Below are 18,920 nucleotides of genomic sequence, written 5' to 3' on the forward strand. Positions count from 1 at the left end.
TCCCTGAAATTGAGATACGTAAGTCCAGACATCTTCTCTGCATAATAAGATAGTTGGAGGCCCTTCAGTTCTAAATATCCTGAATATCTGTAAAATTCCTCTATGTTAGACAATGTTACCTGAATTTTCTATGTTTAATGTGCACTGCCTTAAACTATTGTTTTTTCCTTGCCTGCTCTTTCCAGAGTGCAATTAGGAATAATGGAAGCAAGGGGTAGGCTAAGCATTGCAGTGCATTGTTGTTTCCATCTGTCTGTGATTATTCCAGCCACAGTTTCAAGCACTCGATGCCAGATCATGCTCCCATTGACGTTAATTGGGTTTTTGCCATTAGGTTTGATGGGAGTAAGATTGGGTTCTGCACTGTTGTTGTTGTACTCATTGCGTCCTTTCTTGTCTGTGAAACTGCCACCCATCCATGCATGTGTTTGCCAGGTTTGTGCCGTTTTCACCAATGGGCTTGTTCTTCTGATGTTTCAGGTTAAGTATTAATAATAAAAGAAAAAGGATTATTGGGTAACAATGTCTGCTGAAAGCAACTTTTTAGTTTATTGGCTTGTCTTTTAAAATAGCTCTGCATAAAAATTTCTTTTAAATTCTTTGTATCAAACTGCATTTGAAACATCTGGTGATACAGATTACAATATGTATATATGTATCCGTGTGTGTATATATACACATGGACAAAGTGTACGTGTGTATATATATAGGGAAGAGAGAGAATATGCTTTATTAAGAAACTTGCCTGCATATTTGAAATACTTTAAAGGTTAATGTGAATTAAATTAATTACAAGGTGATTTTTATATTTAAAACTAACACCCTTAAAATATGGTCACTTTAATTTGTAAAAAAAACTTAATAAATCCCCGCTCCCTTCAGATGTAGCTGTTGACTATCATTTTGGACTAGGAAGATGTTTTCATTCCTTTTTATAATGCTTCAGTAGAAAGTATTGTCATCGGACAGAAATACCCATAATCCTTTTTAATGAAAATTTGAATTCCGAGACTGAAGAAGTAAGGATCTTAACAGCTATGTAAATTATTGTCATCCTTATTTCTCTTACAATATTGATTCTGAAGGCTCATGAGGCTGAAGAGGAGGCACGGAGTAATCAGAATTTGCAGACGAATGAAACAGCTTGACAAAGAGGCATCGTACTATAGAGAAGAATGTGGCAAAGCTCAGGCTGAGGTTGACAGACTTCTAGAAATACTCAAGGAAGTAGAGAATGAGAAGAATGACAAAGATAAGAAAATTGCTGAGTTAGAAAGGTAATTCTTGTATTATTGTCTTACATGTAGTGGCGTTTTTATTTACTTGATCTCATTGCAGAGCAGAGAAGTTCAGAATATGCTTTTTAACAGGGTATTTGTTATGTCTTGTAAAATTGAATCAGAAAAGAAAAAATGGCTACCTGAGGACTGCATCTCCTGTCTGCTTGCTCTGGAACAATTTAAGGTTTCCACTTTTTTAGTAGTCTTTATAAAAGGAATTCGTATAAGAAAAGCCATACACAATATACAGTGGCAACAACCCTCCAGAAAACCTTGTTTGTGAACAACCCTGTCTTTCTAGTAACTGGTAAATCAAAATTGTCCCACGCATTCGTTCAATGGGAACAGCATCACTAGTTCTCAGAGGTCCTGAAAAGTACTGGTAAGTATTTCTAACAGTTTCATGGCTATTAATAATAGCTGTAACCATTCCTCAGTCGTTCTGTAGTCTTTGTCCATTTCAAATGAATATTTTCTGACTTTGATCATGCAGTGTTTGGTCTTCTTTCTGGGAAAGCTGTACAGTCTTTCCTTAGTGAGACAAGAGGGTTTGGAATGGTTGTTTGGCACACTTCATGGTTCAAAAACAGAAGTTTAAGGGATCTTATTGTGATTATTGCTATAGTTCCAGTCAAGACATAGCACTGCTTTGTCCCATAAGAGAGAGTTACAATGAAAGGAGAAGATCTGCTGGCAGTGTTGGTTACCTTAGGGGGAGGAAACAGCCCTGCTTGGAAAGGAAGATGTGTAGAGCATCTTTTACTGATGATCTTATCATCCTTCACAGTTATCTGTTGCCAAATCTTAGCTTTCTCTGCAGACACTTGGCAAGGTTTAATAATGATAATAATGAATGATATATCATCATCAATCAAAGTGTCATGAGAACCAAGACCTCCAATTTAAAGTGAGAAAAGAACATTTGTACTCGAAATAGAACTGAGTATTTACATAAGGACAAATTCTATTTGCAGTTATCAGTAATGAAGGGTTGTCACTTGTGCACCGTGACTGTGAGTTGTGCCTAAACGCTCCAAGATCCTAAAGCAGCATATCGGAAAAAGATAACATGATTAGTGAATTTGTGTGGTCGAGAAAGTGCTGCCAATTCCACCCATCGGTGCATGTACCGTAGGGCAATTACAGACCTAGGCTTGTAATAGGTGTGACCAAGCCAGTGGAAACAGACTGTATAGTTTTTACAGAAGCAGTAACTGATATTTTCATCGGGTATAAATCCTACTGAATTACTGGTGACACTATATGCAATAGTTGACATGCCGAACTTTTATTCAAGAGGATAATCTTGAGATGTGTTAAGAAACAATCATATATGTATCGATGCTCGAATAGTAAAATGACAAGATTAAGATGTGAATATGATGAAATAGTGAAGCTTGTGATCTCAAATTTTTAGTAAATGTTCATTTGATTTAATTATTTTAGATAAAAGAGAGAGAAAGAATTTGTATAGATTGGTAGATTTATTTGAATTACATTGAGAACTGTTGATTACAAAGAAACAAGGAACCAAGGGCTGCAGAGATATGTCTATGACCTTGTCAGCATACAACCTCTTATTGTCTGAGAACCCCATAATGAGTTATGTAATGGACATAATTTTCCGGTTTTGCGTGTTTCTTTTTTTTTTTTTTTAATTCAATGCACTTTTATCAGTGAAATCTCGGGACACCAGTTTCCTGTCTGTTATTGTTGATGAGGGGTGTTAGTTCAGTGTTCTGCACTAACTTTTCAGAAAATAGTTTGGTACTGCTGAGTAAGCACAGACTTTTTGAACAGGATATACTGTACCTTGAATGTGATGAAGTAGTTGAGCTTTCCTACAAACCTTTAAGTGCTTCTGTAATGCTTACTGTAAAGATATCTGTGGCATGACCTTCTAAGGACAGTAGTATGTTGCAATTTTGAGGAATAATCATGCTCTAAGATTTGTTTGTGAATTCTATTAACTTTAATGCAGTTTCTCACTTGATTTAACTTTGGTAGAGCTTTCAAGATGAATTCCAAATTCCTACACACATAGTATGTATAAATTAATCATGGTAAACTAGAAAAAAAAAAAGGATTTACGTAAAACCTATCTATCTATTATTGAGTAACGGAGTATTAAAGCTACTTTCCACCATGCATAAGCACAGGCGCAAATGCGTTGATTGGTGCAGTAAGGCTGGCAATCTGCCAGCAATATAAAGGTGTAATAGGGAAATATTTTTAGAGAGTGGGTATCTAACCCTTCTTACTAATCAGGCTCATATTAGGTTTCTCTAAAATTTGATTTATTTGATCTCCCTCTTCCTAATTTTGAAGAACATTGGCCTAAAGATCTAAATCTATATATAACTGTGCCACCTGCTGGTGTCCCTAGAAAGGGAACTTCAACAAAGTTCCCATTTCTAGGGGTTAGGTGGAGCATAAATTGCTGTAACATTTTATGAAGTGCTACTACTTCTGCTTGTAATGACTGCTTGATTAGCTCATTGTTGAAGGGAAGAGGTGGAGCCAAAGCTCAGTTTACCCACTTTATGGGAATAAAGCATTGAGAAAATGGCTGGAACTTTAAGAGAAACATATTTGAAACCTTCTTGTTCCGCTGTTTTTGTAATTCATATAATGTGCTCTAGATTGATATTTTTTCTTTTTACTTTTGCCCCCCTTTTTTTTTTCCTTGCTCAGAAACAACATATCTTCAGCATTTCCCCTGACTTTAGATGCAAGAGCTTCTCTGGGTTTTGTAGCAAATAGAATGCTCTTTTGACATGTATATGTTGGTTAATAGCTTGCTGAGATCCATGCACACTGCTATGCCAGTCTCTTTACATTGCAAGATAATTGCAACAACATAAACTCTCAAAATCTCTAAACATAAATTTCTGAAAGAGTTATAGTCTAGAGTAGTGTAAGCTATAGGTAGCTGCATGATATTTATTGTATTCACATATAAATGAATCAGCATGAGACGAACTGTATAAATCCTTACAAGTAAAAAGGTTTGTAATAAAGTTATCGTTTACAAATTCAAATAAGAATTAAAACAAGATAATGAATACTGATGTTCTACTATTTATCAGAAAGTATTGACACAGTGTGTCAAACACTCAAGAGTAGAAATATCTGCTTCAAGATACGGACAATTAAATTTATAAGTGTATGCTATTCAACAGATGAACATTACTAATAATCCTGAAAAGATTTCCTGGGAATAGTCATTCTTCTGGTGTTTACTGTGATTTTCTTGGCTCAGAAACTCACACTTCCGAGTTGCATCACTTACAATTCATGATTCATACTATTTCCTCATATATACAAACATATTGGTCTATTCTTAAATTACTCCATATATATTAATTTTGGGTTTTATGGCTTCTTAGTACTACATAGGAGAACCAGTTCCCTTCTCCTATACTAAAACTGGTCGATAACTTTTATTACATCTTTCGTGATTTATCTGTTTATAATGAGAATAAGTTAAAATTAAAAATTTAAATGCAATATATCCCAATATATTTACTTTCGATAAACTTAGCTTGATTTTTTTTCTCTGATTTTCTTGATGAAGGAAATGTGGTGTGGTGTTTTGGTTTGGTGGTGGTTGGTTTTTTTTTTTTAAATAATGTAAATGAAACTGGGTAAGATAGTGATCAGCTTAATTTTAATGTAAGGGCTTAGCCAAAGGGAGGTAAGTGTAGCTGAAAAGGAACTGTCAGGATGGAAGGAGTATATTGTTTAATGCTTTTATTAATGGTGTTAGAATGAAAAGTATGTTTATGAAATATGCTAGGGAGTTTGATTCATGCAGTTCAGTGAAATACAATAGTACAAAATGCACGATTATGAAGTAGGGTGAGTAAGACTGCCTGCTGTAAGCTAAGAATAATCCTTGATACAGTTTAGGAAGAGAAAGATTGGGTGAATTTGCTTATGGCAGTGTCGTTATGAGCCATCTAAATAATGACGCAGACATCTAAATAATGAGGTGGGAATCCTGATATGTCAGAATAAATGTTTGTGGTGAGGATGGGAAGGTATTAATGTCATCAAGCACTGGCAAGACTCCATGTGGAACAACCACTGTATAATTCTTGTCAGTCATATTCGAGAAGGTTAGATTAAAACTGGGAACAGGTGCAAGAGGGCTGGTAGGATAATTAAGGCAGTGGAGTGCTCATGTCACAGGAGGAGTCTAAACAACAGTGGTTGTTTCTCGGGCAAAACAAAGACTCAGCAGGGATGCTTGTTCTCTATAAATATGTGAAGGGGTAAGCACTGCGGTGAAAGAAGTAATTTAAGTAAAAGAATGTTGGCACGTAACACAATGGGTATAAATTACCCAATAATATATTTAGACTGAAAAGAGAAAGAAAGGAAGAGAAAGTTTTCTAATTCTCAGAGGAATGAAGGCTCTGGAACAGCTTTCTAAAAGAAACAGAGGGAATGAGAAACCAAAGTGGTTTGAAGATGCAGCTTGATAAATTTCTGAACCTTATTATGGCATGCGGCTGTCTTCAGTTGCATGCACAAGTTCAGTCCTCAGAACCAGATTCTTCCTCACAGTTTTGTGCTCTTAGAAGGCCAGTGTGCTGTTAGCAACCTGCGTGCATGCCATTTCTGTGTTAGCTTTACCTTACTTAACATTCTGTAAATATCTGTGCAAGCACATTGCTTATATCGAGTGGTTCCTTAGGATGAGAACTATAACTAAGTGCTCTCAGAATGCAAGAAATGCAGGTATCCAACTGCCTCTGTTGTGCCCTTTGGGTTAAATCAGAACGACTGGGAGAAAAAGGACACTGTATGGGCGTGTGCGAAGCTGAGGATGAAAAAGGAGCAGAGAGGCTGCCCTTGCTCATAGGTCCTGGCACTGTAAACGACATTCCAGCTGTTCTCTGGAACCTCATTTAATGGGATGACAAATTCCATGCAGGAATGTGATGTTTAACAGGAAAACAATAGATTAAGAATTACTTTCTCAGGCAGGGCCATATTTAAAAATCCCTTGTCAATGGCTTTGAATGCCCTTACTGGAGAGACCAGACTGCCTATCAAGCCGCAAAATGCATGTTCAGGACACAGTGATCTTTTAACTTTAGTCATCCCCAGGGAAACAGGAGTTTGGGCAAAGGCTGGTAAGAAGAGATAGAGCAGAATTAGCATGTTACCTACCCTCCTTTGAGAAAACTGGCCATCAACTAACCTGTCTGGTAAAGGATAAATATTGTAATCCTGATCAGACTGCTGGTGGTTTAAGAATAAACGCTGTAGCTTGATGATGAAGCAATGAGAAAATAGTGTCGATTGCAAATTCTTGGATCTGCTTTTCTCCAGTAATATGTTAGATGCTTGGTCATTTGCTTGACTGAGTGTAGCTTCTCAGCAAAGCTTACAACAAGCTGAAAGTTCATTTAAAAATACTGTACTAGCTATGAGAAAAAAGCAGTTTGTCTTTAAACAAGCAGTTTCATTTTCTGTTATCCAGTTCTCATATGCAGTGATAAGTTTTGGGTAATGACACTATAGATGCACATTTAAGCTCCTGAGGTGTTCAGGCTGCAATTAATTCATGCTTCATTCTGAATGATTTGGATTTGAATTTTGATGAGAATAAGTCCACACAGCACTGACAATTTATTGCATAAATGACAAAACATCAGCATATGGAATAATTGTGTTCAAAAAAAGTATATTTGTTGCTTTAAAAAGAAAATTCCCTTTCATAAGCGAATGAAAAACTGTGCGCCAGTGACAGAATTAAGGATTAGTCTAGCTGGGTGTCAGGCAGGGATCTTTTTTTTGGTTGTACTCTAATTGAAAGGGCATGTTTAGTGTTTTTTAACAAATAAATTATCAAGAATTGGGGTATTTTCAGTGACGAAGTATTAACCTTATTCTTCAGACTGAAGATAAAAATTGCTGTCAGAATTAGAAGGGCCACTATTTCTGGGGGTTGGGAGAAGCGTGGGCAAATCTCTGTCTTGGATTATTAGGGACAGTGCTTCTGAACTTCTAAATAATACCTTTGAAACAAGCTGCCAAATTGTTTAGCTGTTTCGGCTTTCATGGAAAGATTTCATGAATGTGGGTCATGAAACCTATGTCGGTTCAAAAAAAAGACTTCATGGTATATGATGAGACATTTGTCCTGGCAACAAATACTACTACCAATATCCATCTAATTTATTTGTTCCATTTAGTGTGTGTATGCGTTCGGCTGGTTATAAATATGGATGGTTTTCCACAGTCCACAAATGACAAGGTGCTATTTTACTTTGAAATTTCTATTTTTTTCAGTGCGCAGCAAGGATATACTGCTGCAGAAATTTATTTCTCACTTTCCCTTCCCTTTCCTTTTCTTTTTTTTTTTTAAATAAAATCTGCTGATATAACATCTGCTTGTTATATTTTTAAAAAACTAATATGTTCCTCCCTTTATTCTCTTTTGCTGTCTTCCTCCCTCTCTGTTTTTCTCCAAACTGCTGCTTCCATCCCTACTCCAACCAGCTTGACTTCCAGGTCAGTATTTCTGCTCTCCTATTTAATTGCTCCTTCCACAATGAAGGTTTTCATTGATGGTTCATTTATTGGCCTTTTTAATTTCATGTTGGTAACTTCGGTTTGTCTTTTTTTTTGTTTGTTTGTTTGTTTTTATTTGCATTGTTCCTATTGTGAAGTTTTTGGTCATTCCATTTCTAGATCAGAAACTTTGCAGTAAATGAATGCTTTTTGTCACAAGCCTGTAAGAAAAAATGTTTATTAACAACATATTCAATTCGTATGTTGTTTTGTGTGAAGATTTTTTTCTTCTTTCAGTTTTACTTTTATTGTCTTTGTTTAGTGAGTTCAACATTAGGAATAACTTTTTGGTAGACAACCCAACACAGTAGATAATGGATCGAACCATAACAATAGTGTACAGAGAGATTTATACTTACAATCAGAGACTTAATACTTTATGGTCACCACTTTTACTGTATTGCAAACATAGTAGGAGGAGTTGGAGCAGTTCAGCTTCCGGTTCAGACACTTGTAGCTGTTTGTGCTGGCCAGATTCTGGACCAGCACATAACCACAAGAGATGTGTATGTATGTGTGTTTTATAAGCTGTGTTTGTATATAGCATCATCTAGTCAGATTCATGTTTCGCTTTCTTCCGGGTTTTAGATTAGTTTAGCTAATGTTTGTGCTTGTGCACTGTTTTTGAGTAATCTTATCAAGTACTATTACATGTCTTGTGGTGCTTGTTGAAAGTAAAAATTGATCTAGTCAACATTGTTTTGTCTTAGTAAGCCTTATCAGTTTTTCTTTCTCATGCTTATGAATGACTGTAAAGTGTAAATTAGTGAGGTCTTAAAACATCTACTTGATATTTTAGAAACTAATAACTTATATGATTTGGACTACAGGTTAATCTGCTTCTTCGTTCCTTCATTCATTTCAGAGAGTGGCTTTTTTTTTTGTAATTTTTCCTGTGACAGGTATTTGAGACAGTTCTATACTTTTAAGCTCATCTCATGTTTTTCAATTTCTGAAACTGGTGATTGAAACTTGTACAAAGCTTTGTCTCCAGTACTGAAGGAGCTTTACTTTAGGCAGGAACAAACCTGATTTTCAATCGTGATCAAGGTAGAAAGTGGCTACTTATTCATAGATCAATTGGACTGGAATATAAAGGAGGATGTACACTGCAAAGACTTCCCAGGTGGATTTCATAGAATCGTAGAATGCTTTGGGTTGCAAGGGACCTTAAAGATCATTTAGTTCCACCCCTTCCTGCCATGGGCAGGTACTAAAGTTTTGCATTTGCAGATATGTTTCCAAGTATCAGGTTGCCATGCAGCACATTTGACTAAAATCATAGCAAATGTCCAATCTGCCTTTATAATGTGTTCATAGCTGAAGTTTTCAGAATTTTTATGTCAATATATGCTTACTGCACGGCATTGTTCTCAATTCATATAGAAGCAGAGCTTGCCAGTTTGGGAGAGTTTTGCTATCTTAGTGTGAAACCGAGCACAGTTCACATTTCACAGTTCACACGTGTCAGAGTACTTTCAGACATGGATGCCTCTGTGCCATTTTGCAAAATATTGACACGACAAGAGGTTTTTTTGTTTGTTGTTTTTTGCTTTTTTTTTCCTGATGTGCTTTAATACACATCACAATCACAAATTACTTTCCAGCTGGAAAATTTTGTTTCTGAAATTTGAGGCTTATTGATTTCAGTAATGAATCAGATGAACCATTTCTTTCTGTTGTCTATCCACTACAAGCAAATTTTCATGTACTTGAATGGATAGTTATTACACCTGCATTGTAAAAATACTTAAACAATTTATTTTCAGAATCTTTCTTCTAGAAATTAATTAAATGTATTTACTCTGGAGTTTGCTATAATGAAGTTGTTGTCTGGATGTGACTACTATAGCATTTCTATCAGAACATACTTACTTTGAAAAATTTCTCTAGCCAGAGAGAGCTTAAAGAAAGGTATTACGCTATGCGATTGTCATTATGGTTGATTTCACTGGAATTCAGTGATTGGTATGCAGAAACATTTGTTCAGCAGTTGGAGGTGCAATTTCTGTTGTGTTTTATTGACCTAAAAAACCAGCTGACCTTGCTGAAGCAAACTGTCCTCATAACCCTGCCAACTTTCATCCCTGGAGTCCTAAATAAGTTTGTAGCGTATGATTAGAGTTTATTGTGGGATTTCAGTGAAGTGTTAAGTTTTTGCAGCTTGAATCGTCATTAAGGTCAAAACTTAATTTAAGAAACAGCTCTATTAATTTCTTTAATTTCTGCTAATCAATATGTTCTGTGTCATTTTATTCATCTGTACTTGTATAGGATTAGAATGCGTAGAAAAATGCTACATCTGTTTTGTAGTATGACAGGCTATTGATGCTGAGGGCAGACAAGAAAATCAAATGCATTGACATAACGCGCCCTCCCGTGCACATTTGCCTACTCAATAAAAATATTCCGAGCACAAGAATCAGTATAATAACTTTTTTTTTTCATTTAGGTTACAGCAGGTTATATACTTTCTGAACTTTTCTGCCTGCAGATAAAGAAGAGAGAGAGGTTTTTTCCATCTATAATATACTGACCAGTGCTAGAAATTTTCCCACCAGCTTCTGATGTTGGCCTTCCTAATTGTTTCTGTGGGAGGCTAGAGCTCAATGAGATGTGTGAGACAAGGTTTAACGGAGTTTTAAATTTAACTTATGAGCCTTCCACAGTTTTGTCAAATGTCAGTTTGATGGTTCCAAGGGCAGAGTGATATGTTGTTCAAAGATAATTTCCCTGGAGAAATTGAGATAGTGTACTAATGAAAACTGAGAGAAACTGTGATATATGTTACTCTTCTGAGAGACTGGTTATTCTGAGTGAGAAACACAGTTGTCACATTGGATAACAGGCAAATTGTTGTCATGTCTTTCTGTTTTAGTCTGTTTCCTACATGTACAGAATCAACGTTTTAACATTGTGGACATTTTAATATTCAAACATTTTGAAAGAGATGAAGATTTGAGGAGAGGTTATTTACATTTATCTGATTACATATATGATTTGAATTTGTGTATGTTTACTTTTCATTTTATTCAAGAAATAGTAAAGTAGAAAATTTTTTTCCTTGGAATTCTGCTTCCTTTTAAAAAAGAAAGTAAAATAATATTACAAATAAGTAGAAAAGATAAACAATAAAAAGATACAACAGGTCCCTGGGACATGATAATGCATTGCTGTTCATTTTTAGCCCACTCACTCCTTTCTGAGACAGTTAGAAATGGATTATTTAAATAAGAAAGAATATTTTGTAATTTCTCAGTGATGTGCTTTTTGGAGAGGTTTCATTTGGACTGTAATACTCTGTGGAAGTAAATGGATATACAGCATAAACTGGATATGAAGAGAAAAGGGCTCTACATCACTGAAAGAAAAATACCCGCTTTGGGCTTGATTGGACCTGAGATCACAATTCTGTGTTAGGGAAGAGGGAACATAAGGAACCGTTACTCTTTCTGTTTCATGGTTACTAATTTCCAAACAGCAGTATTTCTTATGCTTCTCCAGACCTGCTGCTTCCACTAGTTTTCTCCGGGGGGGGAAGATCTACAGAGATTATTTCTTTACCTCTTGAATGTGTGAATAAAGTAGCCACACAGCACTCCTCAGCGGCCCTTGGTGACTGCCAGGGTACAATGCTGTCAGGATTCCCTGTGTACAGTGGAGGGGTGTGTGTGTGAAGAATCATGGTAAGATAGCACAGCTTACCCTCAAAAAGCTGTGACTGAAAAGAGACAGGGGAACTAAATTTAGGAATTAGGCCGTTGGTGGAGCCACTTCTTCCACTTGCGTTGTTCGCTTCCATAATGCAGGAGTGACATGCCTGGACAAGGTGATTGTGGCTGTATTGAAATGCTCTGATGTGAATTTATAGTAAGGGGAAGTTAGTATGTCAAAACAAGAAGTCATACAAAGTGTACCTGATTTCTTTGGAGGTCTGAAGAGGCTACTGCAAAAGCATGGGAAGTTTGATTTCTGTATTGAATGATAATGGCTGGATTGATCCTGAGAACTACTAGATTGAGCCAGGAGCTGCATTCAAATTAAATTCAAAAGTAAATTGCAATGAAACTTGAAGGCAGCAGAGGAGGTTTGATCTTGATTGCCGTCAGGCTGAGCTAGACATGCTGTGGAGAAATTGGATGCAGAGAGTAACTGGACAGAGTCAGGAGTTGCTTTGGTGTTTTTTTTTTTTTTTGGGGGGGGGGGATTTTTTTTTTCTTTGAGGGGTGTTGAGATTTGTTTGTTTGTTTATTTTAAAAGAAAAAAAAAAAGAAAAAAGCTTACCTGGACAACAGCTGGAAAGGACCTGATGAAGCAGCAGCAGGACTGCAACTCCTTGGTTGCAAATACCAGACGACAAACTATTTCCACTTACTGGTTACAGTTATGACTAATGGTATCAATTAATAAAATAGCTGAGCAAGCAATTGCCGTATTAAATCAGATCAAATATTCCTTCTCATCTAGTGTCCTGTCATCAGCAGTATTTTTTTTTTTTTTTAAAAGAACAACATCAGAAGAAAATGCAGAACAATCCTTGGTGTACGAGATATGTGTGACAGATGAGTCTTCTGGTATGGATTTCACACATGTTCTCATAAAGTGTCATCCAGTAAGAATGTGCTTAGAAAGACAGTAGTGCAATGCACTGTACTGGAGTTTCGGTGGTTGTGGTGCAGATATGTGTTGAAACAAAGTGATATGAACCATAGTTTGGAACAGGACTTTAGTAGGTCTTTTTCATTCATACATTATCCTCGTGGATATTTCTAGGATCTCTCTAGGGCTTTGGAGGGAACTGTGTCAGACTAAACACTTCTTAAAGATTTTGGAAAACTTCCCAGATTGTGTGTTAGGTAAATTCTTTCTCCCACATTTTTGTCTTTGAGGTGAGAAATGTTTCAGTGACTTCTGTGACACTCGCTTTATTTCTACCAGGCAGAGTTGTTGGTTCTCTCAAGGCAACAATAGCACTTTTGTGGTACATTTGGAGGCAAAATAGTGGTCACACTGAAGCACTGTCGTAATCTCAGTAGTAAGAAATCTTAAACCAGGCTTCAAACATTCGAAATAATGAGATTTAAAGGGAGAAAAAAAAAAGAAAAAGAAAGGATTATTTGAATTTGTGGCTTTTTTTTTTTTTTTTAAACCCAGTAATAGAATCACCTTGTATTTTTCAGACCTATAGATCTGTGTGGGCTGCAGACTTGCTCCTTTGAGTGAAACTGAAATAGCTATGTAATCCATTTGTAACAGGAGCTGGGAATGTAATGAAAACATTGACTATAGTAAAATTCATTTATCTTAACTGATAACCCTGGGCATTACAGTATTTTTGCATTCACTGGAGAATTAGGGATGTGGGAATCAAATTCTTTGGAGATTTTAAAAAAATATTGTTTGGTTTGGATGACTTCTTTTTTGTCCATTGTTTGCACTGGTTATTTTGATTCCAGTCCTTTGTATCAACATAGAGAGAACACAGAAGGTTCTTCTCAGTTCTCCTGGTGAGTAGATGGAGTATGAACTGTGGCATGGAGTTGGCCTAGTCTCAGCTTCAGCTGAATGGCAGAAAGACCAAGAGTTCTTCTTCAGGAAGAGATGACAATATTGACTACTTACAATATTCTCAGAGCTGTATAGCAGAATAGTGGCCTTGTTACCAAAAGATAAAGTCAGTTTGGCCAAAGTTTACCAGAGAGTATTACCTTCCTCTGAGTTCTCTCGTCCAAAAGGCAACAAATTTTACTCAGTTGTCACAAACTTATTTCATAAGGGAAGGTCTTAATGTCCCCCGTTAGCCCCTGGTAGCAAGGGCAATCCAGCCCCAGTGTGACAATGTTTTCCTATCTCTCCAGGAGGCATCCACTCACTTTCCTTTGCCATGGAGGCTGAGCAACTCCCATTTGTGTCACTGTAGAATGGGTATTTTTTTCAGGTAGAAGATCAGATAGCACCACTGTAAAAATGAAATTGTGTCACAGGGTCAGACGTAGGGTGGTAGGTTATGTTGTTACACAGTTTGGGAGTTTAAGCAATTATAAAGGCAATTAGTTCAGGTGGTTGAAGTCTTGCTCATACTCCTTTTCAGTCAGAAGTAGAGAAGGGAAAATACAGTTCTTCTACTGAGAAAAGGAAAAGAGTAGGAATAAGATCTGTAGATTTTCCGCTTTGGAATAGTGAGAGCAAGAAGGGCAGAAGTGAGACAGGATTTTTTTTTTTTTCTCCTATACGATGATAATAAGTTAGTCAGACATGTAAAGGGAATCCCTGGCATCTGGGGTTGAAGTATTCCTCCAATATGTGGCCTTTATGATAACAGATATGGAAAAAATTCTGTTTTTTACTTTTAAATCTGTCTAAACAAAAATCGAGGAATGATTTTTTTTTTTTCTTTAGGAAGTCTTCATTCAAAACACTTTACTCGTACGTGCCTATTTAGAGGTCTGTATTAATCTCTGAGCTTTTCATGTTGGTCTATCAAGTTTTCACATTAAATGCAGAAAGACTCCTAAATTCAAACGCAGCAGAAGAATTGTTGTGTTTTGTTTCAAATGACTTAATAGCTTTGAAATAGAGAACGGAGCTGACTTATCCCAATGTTATACTTTAGTTCCAGATGAATTGGTATAAGCCGTGTCATCCTTAAGGCAGACAATTATCTGGCTGCTTATATTCTCAGCATTTGGGTGCATTGTAGAGTGTTACCAAATGGAATAAAGAGGCTGTGCAGAGAAAGTATTACAACTTTTGGCACCGTTTTTAAAAAAGTAACAGATATTCTTAGCAGCTTCGTCATCAGACCATTAGAATAACTAAAGAGACAAACCCCAAATGAAATAATACTCTGGAGAGGGTAATGTATTAGAAGTGGTAAATTACTTAATTGTAGTTTTGGGACTTTCTTAGGCTCCATTCCACAGATGTTGGCTTATTTTGTGAGTGGAGTATATTGTATCAGTGGTGAATATGCGTGGTGTGGTTGTCGAGTTTTGGTAGGGCATCAATGAAACAGTTCATTCTGGTACATTTAGTCCTGCAACATATATACATTTTTTTGTGTGTTTTGAAGATTCCCTATTGGAAGAACCAGACAGCTGCTTTGTACCATTGTTTTTCCCTTTTTGCTGTTGCAGCTGTGACACACCTTACTTCATATACTCTTCTTCAGATCCTCTTCTTTGCAGCTTTGGACATACTGATTCTTTTCTCACTCTTAACAGATGCACTTAGCAATAAACAGTTGCGTTCTGTGTCTCTGTAACATGACATGTTTGCTAGTCGGTGGATCTCGCAGAAAAAAAATTATTGTGTACTATGGTGAGCTGGCTTTGCAGTTTTGCTGTCAGTAGATTTCTTTTTACAAGGAAAAGGCAAAATGCTTATGAAATAAAATGTTGTTATTTTATATGTTAATAAATTCTAATCTGATTTCTTCCTGTGGTTATGATCATTACTCTCCATTTTTTATTGGTGCATAAAGCTAGATGAATGATTTGGCCTGGAACATACAAGCGGTCTAGCTTCTGAGCATCATCTACATCATTAAAAAAAGGGCTAGTCCCAATATAATTTTTCACCATCAAGGGAGAAAGAAGAAAATTTATTTTGAAGCTCAGCTCTCTTGGATGTGCTGGTTGTGTCAAACTAATTAACTTCTTCATGGTTGGGATGATTGCTTTTTTTTTTTCATTTAAGGTATTCTTTGATTTTTTTTATCATCATGACAATTGTATTAGTTAACAAAAAGAAAATGAGAGAAGTTAAGAATAAGGAAAAGCCCCAGATTAAAAAATGTTTTGGATACTAATAATTCTTTAAGTTATAGAATCTGAATTTAAAAAAACCCTCAAGTTGAAAGTTTCTGTAAATGAAATGACAGCACAGGAAGATACTAGTTTTTTATTAGTGTATCATAAATCTTAGGGTGACTGGAGTCTAACTTATTTAATAAATTTAGCAGTCAAGCATAAGGGCTTTCTTTTAGAAAAATGATGGTTATTTGAGGTATGTTATGTTTTCTTTGTGATATCAAAATTGCAGCCTGCCATGGATATAGGTTTTGTTATCATGATAATACCTGTTTTCCCCAGACAAATCCATCTATGGGTTGTGAGTGAGTAAACAGTGTCCCTGTGTATTTGTGTCAGGAATGTGTCTGTCAGTAGCCCTCTTAACATCTCTTGTGATGTTTACAGTTTGCTAGAGTCTAACCAGTCTTAGGTTTTTAGGTTTATAGATTGGTGGTAGCAAATACATTTATATGCAGGAAAATGCCAGAAACAAAACTTTGTTCATATCTTAATGGAAATTGTGTCTTACGGATTTAGTGGAGTTGGATCTGAATTTTAAAGAATTATGCTTATGCCGTTGTTTTAGTCTTGACCCATGCATACTGTCATTTCTAAGACACTGAGAACTGAACTGTTGGAAGCATTTCTACTGAGTCTTACTGAAGTAATGTAGTTCAGAATGGACATTCACATGGACAGGATTTATAGGATGAGGTCTTCTGCATGACTAGCTACTGAGATCCAGAGTGCCTAGTAAAATGTTAAGATTCGTTTTGTTGCTCAGAGAAGTGTAATGTTTGTAAAGTTGTGGACTATTTATAAAAGAGAAAGATATGGTCTGTTAAAATAATATTTTTCTTTCAAGTAATGATATTGGTACTATTCTACACAGTGCTTGCCTAGAACAATAGGTGAAGATATTTGTTATTTAAGATAAGCATACTGGATTAAATATTAGAATGTATTTTGAGACTTTCTTATTTTGTAGAAATTACTTGTTTTGACTATTTCACTTATTTTTTTTTTCTTGGATACGTTCTTTGGTAAGTTTATTACACTCTGATTTTTGATTATTATTTATTGAGGTGTGCAGGTTTCTAGAATTTTCTGATTGACTTTCAGACACATGGTCCCATTAGAATGCTTTTTAAAGTGATGAAAATTATTACAGACACATATTCTTTTCCAAAGTGTTACAGATTTTGCTCTTGGGAATGTTTTGCATGTCTGCATTTTTTTTTTTTTTATGCTTTGAGGAAAAAACAACCTTTATGAAATAGAATAAAGGCTATATGAAGCATGTGACACTTATTTTTGACTGACATTAACAACTTTTTGGCCAAGGTACCTAAGTGGCTAATTAAAGCTAGGAATTTAATGAAATACCTTGATTTTCTATAGCTGTCAGAGATGAAAGCATTGGAGTTTAGACCACAATTGCACACTACTGTAAAATGAAATCTGAGAGATACTCACATATATGTGGAAATTAAATGTTAATATTTGTCTTAAAAAGTTGGACTGAAGGAATTAAATGTACTGTAGTTAGAGCTATGAGATCAATTTGTATGCTATTCCAGAAGAACAAGAGAAAAAAACACAAATAAACATGGTTAAATTTGGTCATTACAATTAGTGATATTCATACTAGCAAGAACTAAGTGCTACTACTGTTTTTATATTTGTCTTTCTGCTGATCAAGGGTCTGACTCTCAAAAAGACATTTCAATTAAAAGAACTGAATAGGATGAATGCGCTAGTGTGATTGATGTAAGGGCAGCTTGCTGTTTGCACAGCAAGATTAAGAGGCTCTAGGTTCTTTGGTCTGGACTTCATAGGAGACAAAGCTGTAGGGCTTTATAAGAATTGTTTGTCTTTTCCCTTCACCTGTCTTGTTTGAATCTATGATGTTCTAAGAGTACTTAAATATTTAGCTGTCATAGTTTGGAAATTCTTCAGCAGTTATTGGAAATCTGAGCTGCTGCAGTCTATTGATTGCTGTGTTGGCAGTCTAAGGCCCCTTTTCTGAAAAAGTTGTTGGATGCTGAGGAAAACAGATGTAGGCATTGCTGTGAGTTAGATACCTGATTTTAAGTCTAGTGCCCAGTTGAGGTGGAAATTAATGGCTGTGGAGCATTCTATATTACGCAAGATTATTGAAAATTATTCCAGATCAGGAAGATTTAGTAGGAGAAATGGGGAATTATGACTGGCCAGTTTTTACTAGAGTAGTATAGCTGCAGTCTGCCGTGTTTTCAGTTCAGTGCGCTGGCTTGGTCTAAGTTTAAAACAGTCATAAATTCAGTGTAATGTACAATAAGAAGTATGTTACTTTATATAATGTTTTTCTCTTCATTTAGAATGATAGAACGTCTAATGTATTAGAAGAACAAATTTTATTTAGAATTTTTCTTATATCTAGTGTTGTTCATCTCTTACTAGCCTCCCATATCACTGTTATCTAGTATTCGTGTGGCACGGGTGTTTGCTGGATACTGCTTCTCTGTATTGTATGATGAAATGAGTTGAAAGATGAGTTCCAGAACACTGGAACAAGTTGCCTGGAGAAATTCTGGCTGCCCCATCCCTGGAAGTGTTCAAGGCCAGACTGGATGAGGCTTTGATGGATGAGCACTCTGATCCTAGTAGAAGGTGCCCCTGTCCATGGCAGGGGGGTTGGAACTAGATGATCTTTAAGGTCCCCTTCCAACCCAAATCATTCTGTGATTCTATGCCCGTGAAGTCCTTCAGTTTGTAACTATGGAATAAAACAGAACTTGTTTTTTTTTTTCATTTTTTTTCTCTCTCTCTTTTTTTTTTTTTTAACTATTGAAGATGTGCTTACATTCTAGTTCCATTTTGAAGACAGCTTAGCTCCACTCTGAATTCTGTTTTGTCTACGGATGATGTTGCTAGCTGTTTTATGACAATTGCTGACTGGCTATAACCATGGGAACACAAACAGAAATTTAAATTTATTATCTGAAAATGTGTCATAAACCAGCCATTTTAATGTTTGGCCAAGATTAAGCATATGTCTAAAGTGTTAGTCATTTACTCTGCTTTTTAGACTGCTTTTTTCCTTCTTAAATGTTATAAGCTCAGAACATAGTTTCTTTAAGCCAAATGTGATGGTGGCACCACTCCATTGTGCTCTGGGCTTGGGTGCTTTAGCACTAGCTTGAAGGTGGGCTTCCAGTTATATGAAGTTTGTAAGATTACAGACAAGCCTAATATTCTATAATAGCTAGGTTGAGAT

At 36.0% G+C, this 18,920-nt stretch overlaps 1 protein-coding gene across 1 annotated transcript in view; it reads left to right on the top strand.

Moving 5' to 3' along the window:
- The window catches only part of ERC2 (ELKS/RAB6-interacting/CAST family member 2), a 351,590-nt gene that overhangs the window by 191,944 nt on the left and 140,726 nt on the right, over positions 1-18,920 (top strand). Inside the window, exon 11 of the mRNA XM_086619268.1 lies at positions 1,086-1,277. Coding sequence (XP_086475394.1) covers positions 1,086-1,277 — 192 coding nt within the window. The remainder of the gene's footprint in view (positions 1-1,085; positions 1,278-18,920) is intronic.

The sequence above is a fragment of the Tauraco erythrolophus genome, chromosome 12 (assembly GCF_009769465.1).
Source record: "Tauraco erythrolophus isolate bTauEry1 chromosome 12, bTauEry1.pri, whole genome shotgun sequence".
Lineage (NCBI taxonomy): Eukaryota > Metazoa > Chordata > Aves > Musophagiformes > Musophagidae > Tauraco > Tauraco erythrolophus.